Below are 21,326 nucleotides of genomic sequence, written 5' to 3'. Positions count from 1 at the left end.
GGATACTAGCAATTCAGAAGATGACAAATCTTTAGAGGACGAATCTAATCAAGTTAGAAACAATCAAGATAAGTCAAAAGGAAGATCTGGAAGGAAGGACAAGTCATCTCATCTCACTAGAAGTGCAAGTGATCATTTGAGGATCAAATCATCATTAAAAGATACTACTTTGTTTGGGTCACTCTCAACAATTGAGCCTACCACTGTTGATGAAGTATTGGCAGATGATGGACTGATTCTTGCAATGGAAGAAGAGTTAAATGAATTTCAGAGGAAAGATGATTAGGATCTAGTACCTAAATCAAATAAGAACATCATTGGAACCAAGTGGATTTTCAAAAACAAGCTAAATGAAAAAAGTGAAATGGTCAGAACAAGGCAAGACTAGTGGCCAGATTAGAAGCTATTCATATCCTAATTTATTTTGCTACAAATAATAACATTACATTATTTTAAATGGATGTCAAAAGTGTTTTTCTATGTTAAGCAACCCTCAGGTTTTGAAAGTTTTGAATTTCCAAATCATGTTTTTAAACTTAGGAAATATATGTATGGTCTACCTAATGCATGGTGTGATAGACTTAGTAACTTCTAACTTAAAAATAACTTTGAAAATACAATTCACTATCTTCTCGTGTTTGCACCTTCATTATCTTGTTTCAACAACCTTTGACATATAGGAAAACTAAAAATATTGGGTATAATTCATGTGGTATACTTTCAATGTATTCTTTGGTAAAGTTATAGAATGAACTTTCTTCTAATACACACATAAAATACTTATAGTTGCTAAAGTTTATAATTTTTTTTACAAATTAACCAAATTTATTACATAATTAACCACTCAAACTTTTATTTCGGAGTTGTAATTATGAGTTATTTCACTCTTTATTGGTACGGGATAGTAAAAGAATACATGAGTTTGAATTATTTCTATATATTCACATTGTAATAGTAAAAGCAGACACACTTATCATTTTCAGGTTGTAAATACACTACGCCAAAAATGACATTTAACAGCGCCCATTTTACAGCGCTTGCTAAACACAAGCGCTATTGTAATTATATTTTAAAAATAACGGAACCTTTTACAGCGCTTTTGATGACAAGCGCTGTAAAACAAGCGCTGTAGTAGGTCATATAACGTTTGCGCATCACGTTATAAGGCCTTTATAGCGCTTGTCAAAAAAACGCTGTAAAAGGAAGCGCTTTCGCGTATCAGTTACAGCGCTTTTTTCACAAGCGCTGTAAAATACATGTGCTTTCATTGAATTTAACTACCTATTACAGCGCTTTTTTCACAAGCGCTGTAAAATACATGCGCTTTCATTGAATTTAACTACCTATTACAGCGCGTTTTTCACAAGCGCTGTAAAACACATGCGCTTTCATTGAATTTAACTACCTATTACAGCGCTTTTTTCACAAGCGCTGTAAAATACATCTTTCAAATAATTATATACGTTGGAAACCCTCATATCCTCTACATCTTTCAAATAATTATATACGTTGGAAACCCTCATATCCTCTACATCTTTCAAATAATTATATACGTTGGAAACCCTCATATCCTCTACATCTTTCAAATAATTATATACGTTGCGAACCCTAATATCCTCTACGTACTGTGCGGCCATCTACGTTGTCTAAGGTATTTTTTACACATGATCTGTTATGTTTTGAAATTGTCAAAAATTGTCAAAAACTCATACCACATGATCTGTTCTGTTTTGAAATTGTTAGTTGATATTGGTTTCTTTTTGAAACTTGTTGATATGTTTTGAAAGCTTATTATTTTTGTTACTGCATTTATATAGGTGGTATAATATGGATAGGAAATGGATTTCAGCCAATCGATTGTCAAAAGAGTATGAAATTGGAGTGAAGGAGTTTGTTGAGTTTGCAGTGAAGAATGCAAAAGATCCAAATAGAGTAGTTTGTCCTTGTTTAAAATGTTGTTTTGGAAAACGTGTTAGAGAAGATGAATTAGAAGGACATCTAGTATGTAATGGAATTGATCAAAGCTACACATGTTGGATAAGACATGGTGAGAAAAAAAAAGGAAACATTAATTTTGAGAATAGTTCGACATATGCTTCAACTGACTTCGATACAGATACATATGAGCCGGACCGAGTTGATGAGATTGCAAAAGCAGTTGAAGAAGATCTTCGAGATTGTCCTAAAATGTTTGAAAGTTTGTTGAGTGATGCAGAGAAAGAATTATATAATGGTTGTACTAAATTCACAAGACTGTCAGCGATATTAAAGTTGTACAACTTAAAAGCGAGTAATGGATGGTCTGATAAAAGCTTTACGGAATTATTAACACTCATAAAAGATATGTTGCCAGATGATAATGAACTTCCCAGTCGGACCTACGAGGCTAAACGGATTTTGTGTTCTATTGGAATGAGTTACGAAAGGATTCATGCGTGTCCTAACGATTGCATTTTATTTCGAAACGAATATGAACTACTTAAGGCGTGTCCGAAATGCAATGTCTCTCGATATAAGAAGAAAGAATCTACTCCAGCAAAAGTCGTGTGGTATTTTCCTATAATACCAAGATTTAGGCGCATGTATCGCAGTGAAGAAGATTCAAAACACTTGACATGGCATGCAGATGAAAGAATTAGAGATGGAATGTTTCGACACCCTGCAGATTCCCCACAATGGGCAAAAATTGATCACGAGTATCCTGAATTCGGGATAGAGTCAAGAAATCTAAGACTTGCACTTTCTACTGATGGAATGAATCCACATGGTCTTCAAAGCATCTCACATAGCACGTGGCCTGTGATTTTGGTAATATATAACCTACCTCCATGGTTATGTATGAAGCGTAAGTTTATGATGTTGTCTCTGTTAATTTCTGGACCCAAACAACCGGGGAATGATATCGACGTATACTTGACTCCTCTAATCGAAAATTTAAAAAGTATGTGGGAGACAGGTGTGGAAGTTTATGATGGGTATAAGAAAGAATGTTTCAATTTAAGGGTTATGTTGTTCGGCATAATTAATGATTTTCCAGCATATGGTAATTTATCAGGATATAGCATTAAAGGTCAGTGTGCATGTCCTATATGTGAAGAGAGTACAAATTGGATGCGGTTGAAACATTGTAAGAAGAATGTGTTTCTTGGACATCGTAGATTTTTACCTTATAGTCATCAGTATCGTGGGTGGAGAAATGCATTCAATGGAAAATCAGAGGAAGGTAAAGCTCCTTTAGCACCGACTGGATATCAAATACTTGAAAAAGTACAAGGTTTGACCAATAAATTTGGCAAACCTTTTGCGGGAGAGCTGGTGAAAACTGGGTGGAAGAAAAAGTCAATTTTCTTTGAATTGCCATATTGGAAGTCATTGTATGTAAGACATTTCCTCGATGTGATGCATATTGAAAAAAATGTATTTGAAAGTGTTATTGGTACGTTACTCAATGTTCCAGGAAAGTCTAAAGATGGCGTCAATGCAAGATTGGACTTGGTCGATATGGGAATAAGAAATGAACTGGCTCCAGTAAAGAAAGGAAATCGCACATATCTACCTCCAGCCGCTCATACTCTATCTAGAAAGGAAAAAATTGTTTTATGTAAATTTCTACACGAAGTTAAAGTTCCAGAAGGATACTCTTCGAACATTAAAAATTTGGTTTGTATGAAAGACCTCAAGTTAAAAGGTTTGAAGACCCATGATTGTCATATTATAATGGAGCATTTGCTACCAATAGGTATACGTTCCATTTTACCTGAAAAAGTTCGACTAGCCTTAACTAGATTATGTTTCTTCTTCAGGGAAATTTGTAGTAAAGTGATCGACCCTCAGAAATTACCGACATTGCAGAGGGAAATTGTTGTTACTTTGTGTGAGCTTGAAATGTATTTCCCACCATCGTTTTTTGATATAATGGTTCACCTTACTGTTCATCTGGTTAAGGAGACACAACTTTGTGGGCCAGCTTATATGAGATGGATGTATCCGATAGAACGATATATGAAAATATTAAAAGGGTACGTAAAAAGTAGAAGTCGACCAGAAGGTTGTATTGCTGAACGATACATTGTTGAAGAGGCTGCTGAATTTTGTACTGAATATCTGTCCAATGTTGAATCCATAGGGCTTCCCATGTCTCGTCATTCGGGAAGACTATCAGGAGAAGGGATAACTGGAAGGAGACTACTGACTATATCAAGGACAGAATGGGAGCAGGCACAATTGTATGTTCTGCACAATGATGATGAGGTTCAACCGTATGTTACAATACACATTGATCAGTTATCTCGTTTGAACATGAATAGGAATCAAAATTGGATAACTCGAGAGCACAATCGAAGTTTTGTAACATGGTTAAAAAATCACATAATGTCAAAATTTGATATAGACCCCGGATCAATTTCAAATAGATTGAGGTGGCTAGCAAATGGTCCGAGCTTACATGTCTTTTCTTACACTGGTTATGTTATTAACGGCTACACATTTTATACCAAAGAACAAGATGATCAGACCACTATGCAAAATAGTGGAGTCACTCTCGTAGCTGAAGCGATGCATGTCTCAAGTGCAAAAGACAAAAACCCAATATATGCAAATCTATCATATTTTGGGGTTATCGAGCGCATATGGGAGTTAGACTACACAATGTTTCGTGTTCCCATATTTGGTTGCAAGTGGGTCGATAATAATAATGGCGTTCGGATTGATGAGTCAGGATTCTTGCTTGTCGATTTTAATAGGGTGGGATACAAAGACGAGCCTTTTATTTTAGCGTCGCAAGCTCAACAAGTGTTTTATGTCACTGATCCTTCTAATGATAAATGGTCTGTTGTCCTATCGACCAATAAAATAAGTGATGATAACAATAATGATGAAGATGTTGGTAATGATCTTTTATTTGCAACATCACAACAACCACATGAAATTGATTCAACTGATGATGGTTTATATCTTAGAGATGATCATGATGAGGGAATTTGGATTAATCCATCGTTTCGTATTGTAAATGGACAAACAAATGTGAATGTCACCAGGAAAAGAAGAAGGGCATCTTAATGTATATATATGTTTAATTGTTTTATATAAGCTATGCATGTAATCTGAACTGTGTTATTGTAAATATGCATGTAATCTGAATTGAGTGTTTTATACTAAGTTCTGATTAATTTATTTTCTGATTAATTTATTTTCTGCTTATATTTAGCTTGATTTGAGTGTTTTATACCAAGTTCATGTAACAATGAGTGTTTTATATTTAGCTTGATTTACATGAACTGAACTGAATATAAATTAGTAATTTACATGAACTGAACTGAACTGAATAGAGAGATTCTCTTTTGCTCAGTGCATATATATATATAGATTCTTCAGAATACTCATTTCTAATAATTCATCATCTCCTAAAGTATTGTGATAAAGACAATGATAACAATATTTTTAATCCAATAAACAATGATAAAAATGTTTTTAATGTCATCCCAACCCAAATAAACCAAACACAAAAATAAAATAAAGAGACATTTTACAGCGCTTATCTTAAAAAGCGCTGTAAAAGATCCTTTTAAAAATAAAATAATGAGTGTTTTATACCTTTTACAGCGCTTTTCACACAAAGCGCTGTAAACGACTCTTTTGAAAGTGAGTAAAAAAGACATTTTACAGCGCTTATTTGACAAAGCGCTGTAAAAAAGCTTTAAAAATAATATTCATCAGACACCTAATTTCTTCAAACACCTTGTACGCATCATGGGAATCCAAAAAACATCAGACACAAACCCATTTCTTCAAACACCTTGTACGCATCATGGGAATCCAAAAAACATCAGACACAAACCCATTTCTTCAAACACCTTGTACGCATCATGGGAATCCCCAAAAACACCAGACACAAACCCATTTTTCGCAACATGGCAATGATCCTGAATACCAATTAAGTTTCGATTTAAGAAGGAAAGAGAATGTAAAGAGATAAAAAGGGTGTTGAGGTGGAGATTGAATTGTGAAAGAGTAAGCTTTGATGTTTGTGAAGAAGATGCATAAAAGGAGAAGAGTTTGGTGAAGAGGAAGGGATTTTTGTGGTGACCAGTTACTACTATGTGGGTTTTGCATGCATGTTGAGCTTGTTTAAAAAATAACATAACATAACAAAACACAAAAACAATAAGGCCTTTTACAGCGCTTATTTGGAAAAAGCGCTGTAAAAGAGCCTTTTAAAATTAACATAAAGAGACATTTTAGAGCGCTTATGTGGAAAAGCGCTGTAAAAGGCTTTAAAAAACATTCATATAACATAATAACACACGGAGGTCTTTTACAGCGCTTATTTGGGAAAAGCGCTGTAAAAGAGCCTCTTAAAATTAACATAAAGAGACATTTTAGAGCGCTTATGTGTAAAAGCGCTGTAAAAGGCATTCAAATAACATAATAACACACGGAGGTCTTTTACAGCGCTTATTTGAAAAAAGCGCTGTAAAAGAGCCTTTTAAAAATTTAACTAAAGAAGCCTTTTAGAGCGCTTATGTGTGAAAGCGCTGTAAAAGGCATTCATATAACATAATAACACACGGAGGTCTTTTACAGCGCTTATTTGAAAAAAGCGCTGTAAAAGAGCCTTTTAAAAATTTAACTAAAGAAGCCTTTTAGAGCGCTTATGTGTGAAAGCGCTGTAAAAGGCATTCATATAACATAATAACACACGGAGGTCTTTTACAGCGCTTATTTGAAAAAAGCGCTGTAAAAGGCATTCAAATAACATAATAACACACGGAGGTCTTTTACAGCGCTTATTTGAAAAAAGCGCTGTAAAAGGCATTCAAATAACATAATAACACACGGAGGTCTTTTACAGCGCTTATTTGAAAAAAGCGCTGTAAAAGAGCCTTTTAAAAATTTAACTAAAGAAGCCTTTTAGAGCGCTTTACAAAATAAGCGCTGTAAAAGGCTTATAAAAAGCGCTGTAAAAGTGTTACGTATATATAACAGTTACCTCTTCAGTTTCCTCTTCATTACGTAACCTTCATCTCAACCTTCATTTCTTCTCTTCTTTTGCAAACCCTATCATCCCGTCCTTTACGAACCTTATTTCCACGATCATCTCCTTCATTTCGAACCTTATTTCCATCCAAGATCATCTCTCCCATTTCACACAATATATTTTCATTGAAATACGTAACCCTCATTACGTATTTCTTCAAACCGTATTTCTGTGAACCATATTTCTGTGAACTTTCTGCAAACCCTCTTTTCTTTGCATTTCGTCTTTCTTCGAACCATCATTATTCAGGTATTGATGTTATTAAATTTTTGTAATCATTAGAATGCATGTTGAGCTTTTTTAAGATATACTGATACATGTTGAGTTTGTTTATAATAATGCATGATCCATGTTGAGCTTGTTGATGTTATACTAAAGTGCATGTTGAACTTGTTGTAGTTAAATGGATACAAACAAAGATTTAGAAGTTCAAAATGAAGAAGTTGGCACCTCTAAGACTTACGAAAAAGAAGTCAAACGTGGTGCAACTATCATGCAAAGGGTGATTAAAGCACGGAGCAGTGGCATTAAATTTGAGGTATACTATATATACTCTGTTTGCTGTGTGTTTTTTTATCTTTTTTTAGGGTTTAGGGCATGTACTTACTATATGAGTTTATTAGGTTGGCTGGAACGAGAGTGGTCAGCCAGTTGACCCCAACAGCTCCATGTTTGTAAGCTACATTGGGGCTGTTGTTCGTCAAAATGTCCCAATAACAATAGACAACTGGAGAGATAAGGCGTTGAAGGATGCCAAAGATATCATCTGGAATGACATTCAAGTAAATATTTTGATCTACTCTTTTGTCATTTATAATTTTTTTTCTGTAAAATACATTACTTATAATTGTTTTCATTGCAGACCACTTTTGTTCTTGATGAGGAACGAAAGTCATATGTTTTGAGAGTTGCTGGGAAAATCCATCGTGGATTTAGATCCCATCTCTCAAATTTCTATCTAAAAGATAGAGAAGGAAACACAAATGCTGAACCTCCAAAGATATATCAACATTATATATCAAAGGATGAATGGAGTGCATTTGTTTCCAAACGTTCTGACCCGGCGTTTGTCGTAAGTGATTAATTTATTAGCATTTGTGTTTTATTATTCATATTCGTAGCGTATTTTAAATTTTTACACAATTGCTATTTTTTTTTTATATAGAATATTAGTAAGGCAAATCGCGAACGGGCAAGCAACCCAAAACACCCATACAAGAAATCACGTATGGGATATGCACGCCTTGAACAAAAAATTGTAAGTAATTAAACATCACTTGTAATTTGTATTATAAACTATAGTGTGTAACTAATTTGTATTATTTTGTTTATGATTTTAACGAATAGAGAAAAGACACCCAAGCCGATCAACCCTTGGGTCGTCATATCTTATGGAAGGAAGCGCGTGTTAACAAAGAAGGAGTGGTTGATAATGAAAATGTCAAGAAAGTTGTAGAACTTTGTGTAAGTATATTATCACTTTAATATTTTTTAATATTGTATTTTAAAAATGCTATTGAACTTATCTTTTTAATGTTACATGTATTTTAGGAAACTATTGAACAAAGTTCTGAAACTCAAGAGGGCAACAAGGATACGTGCAGGGACATTCTTGGGAAAGTGTTTAATGTCCCTGAGTATTCCGGTCGAGTGAGGGGGAAAGGATTTGGCGTAACTCCCAAAAGCTTTTTTCCTCAAGAGAAGCGCCAAAAACCTTCCAACGAGGAAGTATTAGAGAAGCTCAGAATCTTATCGGAGCAAGTGGCACTCTTGGTGAATACGAATAAAGACAAGCAACTTCCGGTTCAGCTCCAACCTGAAATACAAATGGAGAGTGAAACCGGGAGTTGCAACGTCGGTTTGAAGAGTATTCCCGAGGTAATTAATTACTTACTACTTACTTGCTTATGTAATTACTTATGTATTAAACAAACTTATATATTAACTGTACTTATGTTTTAACTATTGATGTAGGGTGTCACTACATGTGTCCTATACTTGTCCTCGCCGACTCAACGGAAGGTGGGAAAAGGAATATTGCACAATACTTCGGGAGAAGTATTGCACAATATTCCGATCCCCGCGGGCCATGTCAAAGTATCGCCTACGGTTGCTTTCGAACCAACTGCACCGTTGCCCATACCGGACAACGATGGAGATATGAAGTTCTTAAGCGACGCTATTGGCAGTTACGTGGCATGGCCCACACACCTTGTTGCCCTCGAAAAAAAGATTCCCAAGGACAAATCAGTTACATCTCCCGAAAAGGTTTGTCACATTTATTGCCTAAGGTTTTTTATTTTTTCAGATTCAATAAACTAACATTTTACCTCATTTTTGTAGGTCCAAATAAATAAACCACCCCTACAGCCAAAAAAAGGCAGCAGACCTCAAAAATTGGAGGTTAATAGGGCTGCCAAACTACAAAGGCTGGAGGGTAATAAAGCTGCAAAACTTGCAGCAACAAAAAATCTGGATCGGGGAAAATCGGTCGCTGCTGCTATATATGTATCTGAATGTAGTTAATTAGGTTGTAAATTAGGTTGTATATATGTATCTGAATGTAGTTACTTAGGTTGTAAATTACAGAGTTACAGAGTTACATATATGTTAATAAAGTTACAGAGTTTTGATTTATGTTCTACTGATTGTGTGAACTGCTTATGGTATTTGAATATGTTTTGTTGTTGTGTGCACTGATTGTGAAGTGATTTTGGATCAAAATAATTTTGGATACAAAGATAAAAGACAGCGCTTTTTAAAAAAAATGCCATAAAAAGCTAAAAAGCGCTTTTCATTTCAAATAATTAATTTACAGCGTTTAAAAAAAAAAACACACATTTTACAGCGCTTTTTTTACACTACGCGAAAAAACGGCTTTTACAGCGCTTTTTTTAAGCCATTTACAGCGCTTTTTCAAAAAAATAAGCGCTGTGGAATCGAGCGCTGTAAATGATACAACAGCGCTTTTAAAAAAGCGCTATAAAACATGTAAATACAACGCGCGCTTGTTATGCACATTTTACAGCGCTTCTTCACAAAAAAGCGCTGTAATATGCACCCCATTATATGAGTTATGGGTCTGCTTTTAGAGCGCTTTTTAACAAAAGCGCTGTAAAATGCACACCCATATATGAAATTATGGGTGGGCATATTACAGCGCTTTCTTGAGAAAGCGCTGTAAAATGCACACCCATATATGAAATTATGAGTGGGCATATTACAGCGCTTTTTGAGAAAGCGCTGTAAAATGCAGACCATAATATGAAATTATGGGTGTGCATTTTACAGCGCTTGTGTTAAAAAGCGCTCTAAAAGCAGACCCATAACTCATATAATCGGGTGCATATTACAACGCTTTTTTGTGAAGAAGCGCTGTAAAATGTGCATAACAAGTGCGCGTTGTATTTACATGTTTTATAGCGCTTTTTTAAAAGCGTTGTTGTATCATTTACAACGCTCGATTCCACAACGCTTATTTTTTTGAAAAAGCGCTGTAAATAGCTTAAAAAAAAGCGCTGTAAAATGCGTTTTTTCGCGTAGTGATAGTAAAAGAAAGCACACTTATTGTCTTCTTGTACTTATACAAGGACTGGCGTTTTGTATTGATGAATCATTCTATATAAACACCTTGTGATTCTATATTATCTAATTGAGTCACTTTATAATAGATTTACAAGGTTGAAATTATATAACGAGAGAATATAAAAACTTGCTACTTGAGTTAGATTAACTGGTTAATTTTTAGATCAAAATATGTTCAAAAACCATATTTTTTCAAATAATGTTAAGCATTCAAAAAAAGAAAAATTGGTTAATTATTAGATACTATTGATTAATGTTAATCAATAGTATCAAAATGTTAACTTTTGGGTCAAACTTTGTTCAAAGTGTGATTAATCATTCATTTAAAGGTGGTTGGATATAAGAGTGTACATGGGCGCAGGTTGATCTGCCAACCCACTCACCCAACTCAATTTTTACCCGTACTCGATCACTTTGGGGTCCGACCCGACGCAATCCATTGAAATCTGCTTATATTTAGTTCGAGTAATAGGTTCTTCAATTTGAACCCGTCAACCCGTAGACTCGACCCGATAACTAGTTATAAATTTTTTTTAAATTTTGTTTGGCAGCCCAATAGGGTTTCATTACTCTTCTTCTTTGGATTTTCAACAGCCATCATCTACCTTCTTCTTCTATTCCATATTTATGTCCACCTTCTTCTTCTATTGTGTCCACCTTCTTTTTGTGTCTAGACTTCCTAAAGACGTCGCTGCCCTCCTTCTTCTTTTGTTCTACCAGATGCGCTGCTACCACGTTCTTTTGTCCACCTTACTTTTCTATTTAGACTTCCTGAAGGTGCCGCTGCCAACCTTCTTCTTTTGTTCTACCAGCTGCGCTTCCTCCACGTTCTTCTTTTGTTCCGCAAGTGCTCATAACTGATATTTATTTAAATGTTATATTTTGTTATAGTTTTGCATAATGAAGGTATGAATTGAAAGTTTATGTTTATGATGAATTTAGTTTAAATTTTTTAAATTTGTTAAATACAAATTTTTTGAGTTAAATACTATTTATAAGCTAAAATAATGCTTATGCAAAAGCTTATTCTTAGAATTAATTTAGTTTAAATTTGTTACATTTAAATCTATTAAACACTTTTTTTATAGTATTGTATTTGAAAATAGTAAGTACTCTAAAAATAAACAAATGAATCATTACTGTTAAAAAATTATGGTAGCTTAGTAAACTAAAATGATTGGTGAGTTATGTGTAATGATAAAAGTAATGTGGTGGGTCAAGTAGCAGCGCTAATTGTTTTCTCTTACTTTTCCTTTTACCTTTGAATTTTTTTAACTATATTATTGCATATATTTAAGATAAATGGAACAAGTACAAGAAGCTCCTAATCAATTTGTTCCACAAGCACAACAGTTTTCATCACAACAAGCATAAGATTTAGGTCTCTTATCATTGCCGCAAACTCAAGGAAACGAGGTATCCAAAAGAAAACCTAGTAAAGCCTCTTCTAGTGCTTGGTTATATTTTAAAACGAGAAATGATAAACGTACATGTAAATATTGTGACAAAGTGTATGCAGCCTCAATATATTTTTCCCGTAAAACAAAAAACATGTTATTATTTATGTATAATCCGCCAATCCAACCCGTTCATGACCGGGTCGGTTCGGTTTGAGTTAAATGAAAAAAATACAGGTTTAGAACTTAACCCAACCCAAAGATAATCGATCGGGTCAGATATTGGATTTTGTCAAAATCGGCCCAATCCAACCCACGCTCACCCTTAGTTGGATGGATATAGACGAATAACAATAAAATACGATGTAGAGAGAGGGATACAAACACAATGAGATCGAAGGAGATCGTGAAAGAATGCAAGATATTACAAAGAGACTATGACAGTAATATTTAAAAACAAATCTATAAAGTTAATTATCATATTTAATATAATGCATATTTCATCAAATTAATGATTCAAATAAACTTATATTTTCATTTTTTATAAGATGAATTTGATGTTGTTGGAGATGAAAATATGAGTTTATTTAAATATTTGAGTTATGAATTTGATGAATATATGATTATTTTTGAAATTGGTAATGAATTTTATGAGTTTTGTTTGAAAATTTTGATGAATTTTATGAGTTTCTATAAAAAAAATAATAACATTGTTGACATTTTAATACATTTACTTTAAATTAAATAAAATACCAAATTGAGAAGAAAAAAAAAGACCAAATTGAGAATCTGGCCCATGCATTTAAAGTCATCATTGTTCCAAGTGCCCTCCAGTACATGTCAAACATATATTTTAGCCTAAAATTAATTAATGTCAAAGGTGTTTTCCAATACCACATGGTCGGTACCATTTGGCAGAGTTCTTCTATTATGTTCGGTTTATTAGGAGCGTCTTAACACCCGATAAGTTGTTTTTCTTCCTCTTCTTGTTCTTGAGAATGTCAAGGGGGCATTGATGCGAAAGAAATACTCCCACCTTGGGTCTAGTTAAATCTTCCACTCAATGCAATATATCCTTTTCCAAATATTGGATTCCTAATGTTAGCATCGCATTTGCTTCTCGAAATTTGGACAACCCTCTCACAAAGATGGAATCAAAAGCATTAGTCTATCATAATTCACCTAGAATTCCAATCATAAGCACTAGATGGACAATGAGATAATCCAATGATGATAGGCACGAAAGCTTGCCTATGCATTCACTCTGAGACACTTGATGGCAATCATGTCGTTATTGCGACCACTAGATGGCACTCACATTTCTATAGATATAAAGACACACATCCAACATCTGAGTTTGATCTGAAGATTACAAACAACCGCTCTAACGATCACAATGGGAATCTTCTAGAAACCCTAGAAGAAGTAACTATATAACCAAGACCTATTAGGTCATATAGGTAAACAAATATTATAACCTAAAAAGTCTCTAATTCTCACAAATTCTCACTACAAAAAAAAAAGATCTACTGTGACACTCAATATTTAGTGATATATATTTATTTGTCACTATAGTTACTTTTAGCTACAGAGGGACTGTCACAAATGCTAATTTAATATTAATTTTATAATAACTTAAAAAAAAACTATTCACATCAAAAATCTATTCACGTAAAAAATCAAAAACCATTTCACGCCTAAAATCATTTCACGCCTAAAATCATTTCACGCCTTTCACCCCAAAACCATTTCACGGCTTCATTCATTTCACGGCTTCATTCATCAAAAACCATTTCACGGCTTCGTTCACCGAAAATCAATTCATGCAAGGCCTTCATTCCCATTTTGATTTCCTTCAACGCTGAGAAATTGTCAAGGTAATTTTTGTTCTTCAATGCAATGCCTTCATTTCATTTCGATTTCTGAAATTATTTCTCCCTATTTCTTTTCTTCTCAATTTGTTTCCCAATTTCATCTCAGAAATTGTCAAAGTTGATTTTCACTTTTTCCGATTTCTTCATCGTTTATTTGATTTTGTCCTCAATCAACTCCTTCAATTTCATCTTCAATCTGTGTTTATCTTCAATCGGATTTATCTTACGGTTCAACAATTTACAATTTATGATTTACAATTTTGTTATTCAAACTCATCGATTCAGATTCAAATTCAGATTCAGATTCAGCGATTTAGGGATTAATTTTCAGAGAAAGGATAATGAAAAAGCAAAAAACAAATATGGAGTTTCTCATCTTCAAGCTCAGGTACAATTATATCATGTATTGCAGCTTCCTAACTCTTGATCTTTGAGTCGATTGTCTATTTTCCAATATTCTGATCATCATATGTAAACACCTTAATTATTCTGCCATCACTCATGTTTCAATTGTTGCAATTTCATTCTGAAAAATAAATGAAAGTTGTTCTGTCTACTATCCCTGAATCTGAATTTTGAGATTGCTGGTCTTTCGCTGGATATTAGTGCCTTTGTCAGAAAGTCGGTTTCAGAGTGGTTTACGGTCATCGCTACTACTGGTATTTCATGTATTTAATATAAAATAAGGGTAGAATTTAGGTCATGATAATTATGTGTTTGAATGTTCTATAGCATGAGAAGCAATAGATTTACCGGATAAAGTTTATCTCTCTTTTAATTTAACAGTTATCAGAACTATGTATCACACACTCCAAGATTCAAGTCTTGATAATATTAGAGTACTCTTCAATCTCAAAATATAAATATAAATGAGGACAAAAATAGATATGTTTGATTAAATTTCAAATTATGTATATTAATTTGTACTCTTCAATCTCGTACTGGCTGAGCATTCTCATCAGTGGTGAGAGCAATTCTACCATGTGTACATGATATATGCTAATATTATTAGTTGGATTCCATGTCTCGAGTCCGAATCTAAAATCTAGCTATGTAAGAGCTTATTTACACAAAATAAAAATAAAACAGAACAAACAGAATCATGTAGGAAAAAAACATTTAATTCCTACAAGCAAAAATGAAAAATCTGATTTGTTAGCTTAAAAGATAAGTCTAAGATATTGTTTTTCTGATAAAGATTCCATTGGTACTCAATTAATTAACAAGCACAAGTGATTTCTGATTCTGATAATAATCAAAATAAAAACTTTTCTCAGCTCTTGAATCAGAACAGAATGCAGCTTTCATCTTTTTTATAAAATCCTCACATTTCTTGTTTAATTCCTCTGTGTCATATTCATCAATTATCATAAGGGCATTTTCGTCTTCTTGATCTTCTTCTAAATCTATAATCACATTTTCTGGTTCCACTATCATCAAACTATTTTCTTCTTCTGTTTGGGATTCATTTTCCATAAAGTTATCCACAGCAATTGGTTCTGCAGCATCTGATTCTGATTCATATAATTCGAACCGACTACCCTTTTCGCTTTCGATAACATATTCGATACTTTGGTAAGTTGTTGATGAAGATGAATTGATTATACTAGAATAAAATGCTATAAAACCAAGAAGTGTATTGCTGAGAAGGAACATGTAACTCTTGTCAATGATGTTGCTGAAAAATTGCATAAGGAATGGTTTCAAGGAGTGAAAAAGTAAAGGAAGTAGAAAAAAGAAAACACACAAGAGAGAAAAATAAAAGAGAAGCTTGAAATTTTGCTTGAAACAAAAAGAAGCCATGTCTTAGTTTGTGCTTGTTTGAACTTTGAACCTTAAAATTATGTTACCATCACATGTTTCTCTACTATATATATATGGTGAAAGGGAGGTGCAAAAAGGAATGTGGGCCAGTAGTAAGAATTACTTGGAAAATGTCTCAACTTTCTAATATTATGACTTTCTTTCTTTCTTATGGTAACCAGAGTGCTTATCTGAAGCTTGGACGTACACAAGGCTGGTTCTTGAGTTCGTTGTTTCAATCTTCTCGGTTAGTTTTTAAAAATACAATAGCTTGTATTATTATTAAAAATGCAAAACAATAAGCGGGGTCTACAGTAGCTAACTTCTATTTAGCAATAAAATATCATATATCTTATAATAATAAAGACATACAAACAAGTAGCAATCAAGATTATTATTATTATTATTATTATTATTATTATTATTATTATTATTATTATTATTATTATAATTTATCAAGAAACACTATTTATGATGATTATTATTATAATTATAATTATTATTATTATCATCCGTTTGTTTCCTTAATTTTCCTTTCTTTATATTTAAGTTATATTTATTAATTTTTGTGTTATTTCATTCAATTTTTCAGTTTATTGCATTGAATTGAATGGATAAGAGTTGGATATCCTACAACCCTAACAACTCTCTTAATAAAGAGAAGTACATTAGAGGAGTTACTAATTTTCTTGATTTTGCATTTGCAAAATCAAATGATGGAAAAATTTTATGTCCTTGCACCAATTGTGTCAATTGCAAGTGGCGCTCTCGAGTGGATATTTATGAGCATCTAATCCATTTTGGGTTTCTAAAAGGTTATGTTACTTGGGTCTTTCATGGTGAACAAGTTAGCTCGTCTAGTTCTCAAAGTGTATCTCAAGTAGACGGAGAGTTTGACCATGACATAGATACATTGATTCATGATGCCTTTGGAATACATCCAACTAATGAGAGTGATGGTGCAAATTTAAATGTGGAGGACGAGAATCCCAAAGCATTCATAGATGAAACCAATACTCAACAATTTGAAGATGATAGTAATTTGGATAAGTTCTATCAGTTGTTAAATGAGGCAGAGCAAAATCTTTATCCTGGTTGTAAGAAGTTCACAAAACTATCATTTATTGTCCATTTGTATCACTTAAAGTGTCTAAACGGGTGGACTGACAAAAGTTTTTCCATGTTGTTAGAGCTTTTAAGGGATGCATTACCAGAAGAAAATACATTGCCGAAATCTTTTTATGATACAAAAAAGATTATTTGTGGATTAGGTCTCTCATATGAAAAAATTCATGCTTGTCCCAATGATTGCATATTATATTGGAGAGATTCTGCTAATGCTCAAATTTGCTCAAAATGTGGCATGTCACGATGGAAACTAAACTCTAATGACAATGAAGGTAGAAAAAAAGTCCCTGCAAAGGTTCTTCGTTGGTTTCCTCTTAAACCTAGACTACAAAGACTCTTTCTATCATCAAAAATAGCTTCTTCTATGACATGGCACAAAGATGGTAGAACAAAAGATGGGCTCATGAGACATCCAGCTGATTCTTTCGCTTGGAAATATTTTGATAGTCAACATCCTGATTTTTCGTGCGACCCTCGTAATGTTCGACTAGGTTTAGCTTCTGATGGTTTTAACCCTTTCAAAACTATGTCAATTTCTCATAGCACTTGGCCTATTGTTTTGATTCCTTATAATCTTCCTCCATGGATGTGTATGAAGCAACCTAATTTTATACTTTCATTGCTTATTCCCGGTCCAAAAGGTCCAGGAAATAAACTTGATATCTATATGCAACCTCTTGTGGAAGAACTAAAAGAATTATGGGAAATTGGGGTGAAAACATTTGATGCATGCAAAAAAGAGTCATTTCAAATGCGTGCTGCTATCATGTGGACTATCAATGATTTCCCAGCATATGCAAATTTGTCAGGCTGGAGCACTAAAGGTCGATACGCTTGTCCATGTTGTGGTTTAAAAACTGCGTCTCATTGGTTGCGTTATAGTCGGAAGTTTTGCTACATGTGTGATCGTCGTTGGTTAGAGCCTACTAGTAAGTGGAGATACAATAGAGGAGAATTTGATGGAACCCAAGAGTTTAGAGCACCGCCGGAGCTACCTAATGGTGCAAGTGTCTTGAGACAATTGGAAGATCATGGAATAGGTAATGGGTCACCATGGAAAAAGAAAAGCATTTTGTTCACATTACCTTATTGGCAACATAATGTTCTTCGTCATAATCTTGATGTAATGCACATTGAAAAAAATGTTTGTGATAACATTATTGGAACATTGTTGCATTTAGACGGAAAATCAAAGGATAACGATAAGGCACGTTATGACCTTGTAGACATGAACATTAGAAGTCAACTACATCCAACGATGCATCCAAGTAAAGGTAAAAAATATTTGCCTAGAGCTTGTTACCAAATGACATCGAATGAGAAAGAAATATTTTTGGAAGTTCTCAAAAACTTAAAAACCTCAGATGAATATTTTTCTAATATATCTAGATGTGTGCAAGTGAAGCAACACAAGATATTTGGTCTCAAAAGCTATGATTGTCACCTTTTAATGCAAGAGTTTCTTCCTATAGCTATACAAGGTTTTTTGCCTGACAAAGTGAGTTTAGCTATATGCGATCTTTGTCATTTCTTCAAAGAATTGTGTGGCAAGGTTCTTAATGAGCATAATTTGGAGCACTTGGAGAATCGAATTGCCAAAACATTGTGCCAGTTAGAAAAGATTTTCCCTCCATCTTTTTTCACTATAATGGTACATTTGTTAATTCATTTGGCATATGAGGCAAAAGTTGCAGGTCCTGTTCATTATCGATGGATGTATCCAATTGAAAGGTATTACACATTTTTTCGTTCATTTATATTCATTATTAGATTATTAAGTAAAATTATGTTATCTTATTTGGTGACCTAAACTTTCTTTTTTAGGTTCCTTTTTACTCTAAAGTCATTTGTTCGTAATCGAGCACATCCAGAGGGATCTATTGCAGAGGGTTATTTAGCTCATGAATGCTTGATATTTTGTTCCCGATATCTCTCTTCGGTGGAAACTTATTTTAATCGACCTAGTCGAAATGATGATTCAGATTTTGTGGAAAATACAAATCTTTTAAATCCTAGAGGGAGACCATTGGGGAGAAAGAGTAAAGTTGGATTCAATGTGAAGAAAAGAAAAAGGGCTTCTCGGATCTCCCTTGACAAGAAAACATTGTTGCAAGCACATAGATATGTGCTTTTTAATAGCCATAATGTCGACCCCTTCCAAAAGTAAGTCAATTTATTTATGTTTATATTTAATTACTAAAATTTGGTTTGACATCTTTATACTAATTATAATATCTAATCTCTCTTAACCTTTTTACACAGAGAACACATTGATCTTATTAGGAGACAAAATCGTCGACTATCTTCTTATGAAGTTGACAAAATTCATGGTCGATCATTTTCTGATTGGTTCCGTGAACGAGTATGTGTTAGAAATCATTTTCATCCCTAATATAGAATTTATAATCATTTTAAATTTTAACAATTTGCAATTGTTGTAGGTTTCACGGTTGGAAGAGCAAGGTAGTGCTCTAGTGACAGAGGATATCAAATGGCTTGCACGTGGTCCACTAGAAATAGTGAGAAAATATAGTGGTTATATTATTAATGGAGTTAGATTCCATACAAAGAAGCGCGAAAGAGGCTTAAAGACTCAAAATAGTGGCATCGTAGTTACTGTTAAGACAAAAAGTTATGCTAGTTCAAGAGATAAGCACCCGAAAGAAGGGCAAATCAACTATTATGGTGCACTCACAGATATAATTCAATTAGATTATTCGGGAAAATACAAGGCATTATTGTTCAAGTGTGACTGGGTTGACATAAATAAAGGTTGTAGAATTGATAACTTAGGCATGACATTAGTCAATTTCAATTATTTGCAACATACAGGAAATGATGTATGCGATGACCCATTTATTTTGGCCTCTCAAGCCAAAAAAATATTCTATGTAGAGAATAGAACACAAAATGATTGGTTTGTTGTTGTGCATGCTAAAGTTAGAGATGTGTATGATTTGGGTGATGAGTTGTCCAATGATGTAGATCAAGTGAATGAACAAGTCTTGCAAGATATAAATGACAACGACTTGATTAGACCAGAAGTTGATGATAATCATGATATCATGGAAGTTACAACATCCATGGAGAGCATTCTCCAAAATGATGAGGGTGGTGATGATACAGAGGATGAGAGTGAGGGAGACTTCTTCTAATATATAGAGCAAATTATTTATCAATCAATTTATTTGACTTCTAATTTATTGAAGTTACAAAGGTGTGTAGTTATTTTTGCTCCCTACCATTTTATGTGTTTCATTTGAGGTAGATTAGTACTGTCATCGGTTATTTGTTTTTTACAACAATTAAATACTAATTTGGCTTTGGCATATGTAGAAAGTACCATGGGGAAGCGCAGAAGGAAGTTGAATACTACTCAAAATTGTGGACAATCACAAGAGGAAGGGCACTCAATTGATGGCTATAATGAACTCAACCAAAATAACCATTCTATGTCTGAAGAAGGAAGTCATGTTGAAGCTGAAGGTAAATTATTTTTGGTAAAATAGAACTGTTGATCTATTTGCCCATGTCCGTGGTCGAACTAAGGATTTTTATCTTAGTAGTAGGCTTACCAATTTTGTTAGTAGGTCTTGAAATATAGTTCAAATTTGTAATACACGTGTGAATACACATGTTACAGAGGAACAAAATTGTACTAATAGGGGGCTTAATTGGTCCAGTCAATTTTTTGGAATTAGCAGCAATAATAATAATTAACGAAGCGAACAAAATTGGACCAGTGTTGTTACTACTACTTGTGCTTTTAATTGGACAGATCTTGTTTCTGGTTTTAGCTCTTCTTCTAATACTACTAGCAACCAGATGTAGAATTTATATTATTCTGTGAAGTGAAGTTTATGGTTTTGGTTTGTAGCTAGGTGGAATCTTGTTTCCTATTAGCCTTCTATATGCTTTGGAGTTTTTCCATTGGATTTTACAGTCACGTCACAAGAACAATGACTATTAGTTTAACTATACTTACTGTGGTTGTACTAATCTAAGACAATTGATATTGAGTGTTTTATGGTTTGCTAATATGAATATATGATTTAGGTGAAAAGAGAACAAGAGGTTATACACATATGCTAGATGTGTGGGACATGCCAGATGGAGAGTTTATATTGGTGGATGTAGATTCTTTTGGTCATCCTATTGGTTGGGAAGGAAAAACTCTATTAAATGCAATAGGAAGTTTGGTAAGGAGATCTCAATGTGCTCCAATCAATTACATTAGCTGGAGTAAGATGCCTGAGTCCTATATTACTGATATGATTGAACTAATTCAGGTGTTGTATAAATTTTTAAAAGTTCTATTTCATTTCAAGCTTTGTAAATACTTTTTTTTTGCAAAAATGTCTAACGAAATTTGTGTTTTGTTAATTATTCATATGATAGACAAAGTTTAGATTTGTTCCTGAATTCACTGAGCAAACTGAGAAGATACTAAAGGATAACATGAAGGTTAAGTGGAGGCAATTCAAGTATCATTTGAAATCAAAG

The 21,326-nt window shown here is 33.6% G+C and overlaps 3 protein-coding genes across 5 annotated transcripts; 2 read left to right on the top strand and 1 right to left on the bottom strand.

Moving 5' to 3' along the window:
• Nucleotides 1-1,537: 1,537 nt before the first annotated feature.
• On the top strand, nt 1,538-14,568 carry LOC140920677 (uncharacterized). Its single transcript, XM_073369478.1, has 3 exons — nt 1,538-1,651; nt 1,818-2,808; nt 14,473-14,568. The coding sequence occupies exons 2-3, from the start codon at nt 1,828-1,830 to the stop codon at nt 14,566-14,568; spliced, it is 1,077 nt and encodes a 358-aa protein (XP_073225579.1). The 5' UTR covers nt 1,538-1,651; nt 1,818-1,827.
• Nucleotides 13,638-21,326, top strand: LOC105852415 (uncharacterized). 3 transcript variants are annotated; one of them, XM_073369914.1, is made up of 10 exons: nt 13,638-13,895; nt 14,190-14,280; nt 15,878-15,942; nt 16,288-18,554; nt 18,648-18,986; nt 19,086-19,185; nt 19,265-20,040; nt 20,160-20,309; nt 20,880-21,112; nt 21,222-21,326. In XM_073369914.1, the coding sequence occupies exons 4-7, from the start codon at nt 16,306-16,308 to the stop codon at nt 19,976-19,978; spliced, it is 3,402 nt and encodes a 1,133-aa protein (XP_073226015.1). In that variant the 5' UTR covers nt 13,638-13,895; nt 14,190-14,280; nt 15,878-15,942; nt 16,288-16,305; the 3' UTR covers nt 19,979-20,040; nt 20,160-20,309; nt 20,880-21,112; nt 21,222-21,326. The 3 variants fall into 3 exon arrangements, with proteins under 3 accessions (XP_073226015.1, XP_073226016.1, XP_027191408.1); XM_073369915.1 differs by having other exon boundaries at nt 14,178-14,280; nt 20,888-21,112; XM_027335607.2 differs by having other exon boundaries at nt 14,178-14,280.
• On the bottom strand, nt 14,913-15,695 carry LOC101512338 (uncharacterized). Its single transcript, XM_004506866.4, has one exon. It carries the CDS (start codon nt 15,693-15,695, stop codon nt 15,108-15,110), a length of 588 nt encoding a protein of 195 aa, XP_004506923.1. The 3' UTR covers nt 14,913-15,107.

Source organism: Cicer arietinum, chromosome 6 (assembly GCF_000331145.2).
Source record: "Cicer arietinum cultivar CDC Frontier isolate Library 1 chromosome 6, Cicar.CDCFrontier_v2.0, whole genome shotgun sequence".
In the NCBI taxonomy this organism is placed as follows: Eukaryota; Viridiplantae; Streptophyta; class Magnoliopsida; order Fabales; family Fabaceae; genus Cicer; species Cicer arietinum.
Note: the sequence above shows the minus strand (reverse complement) of the source record. Positions and strands in the feature narration are given on the sequence as shown.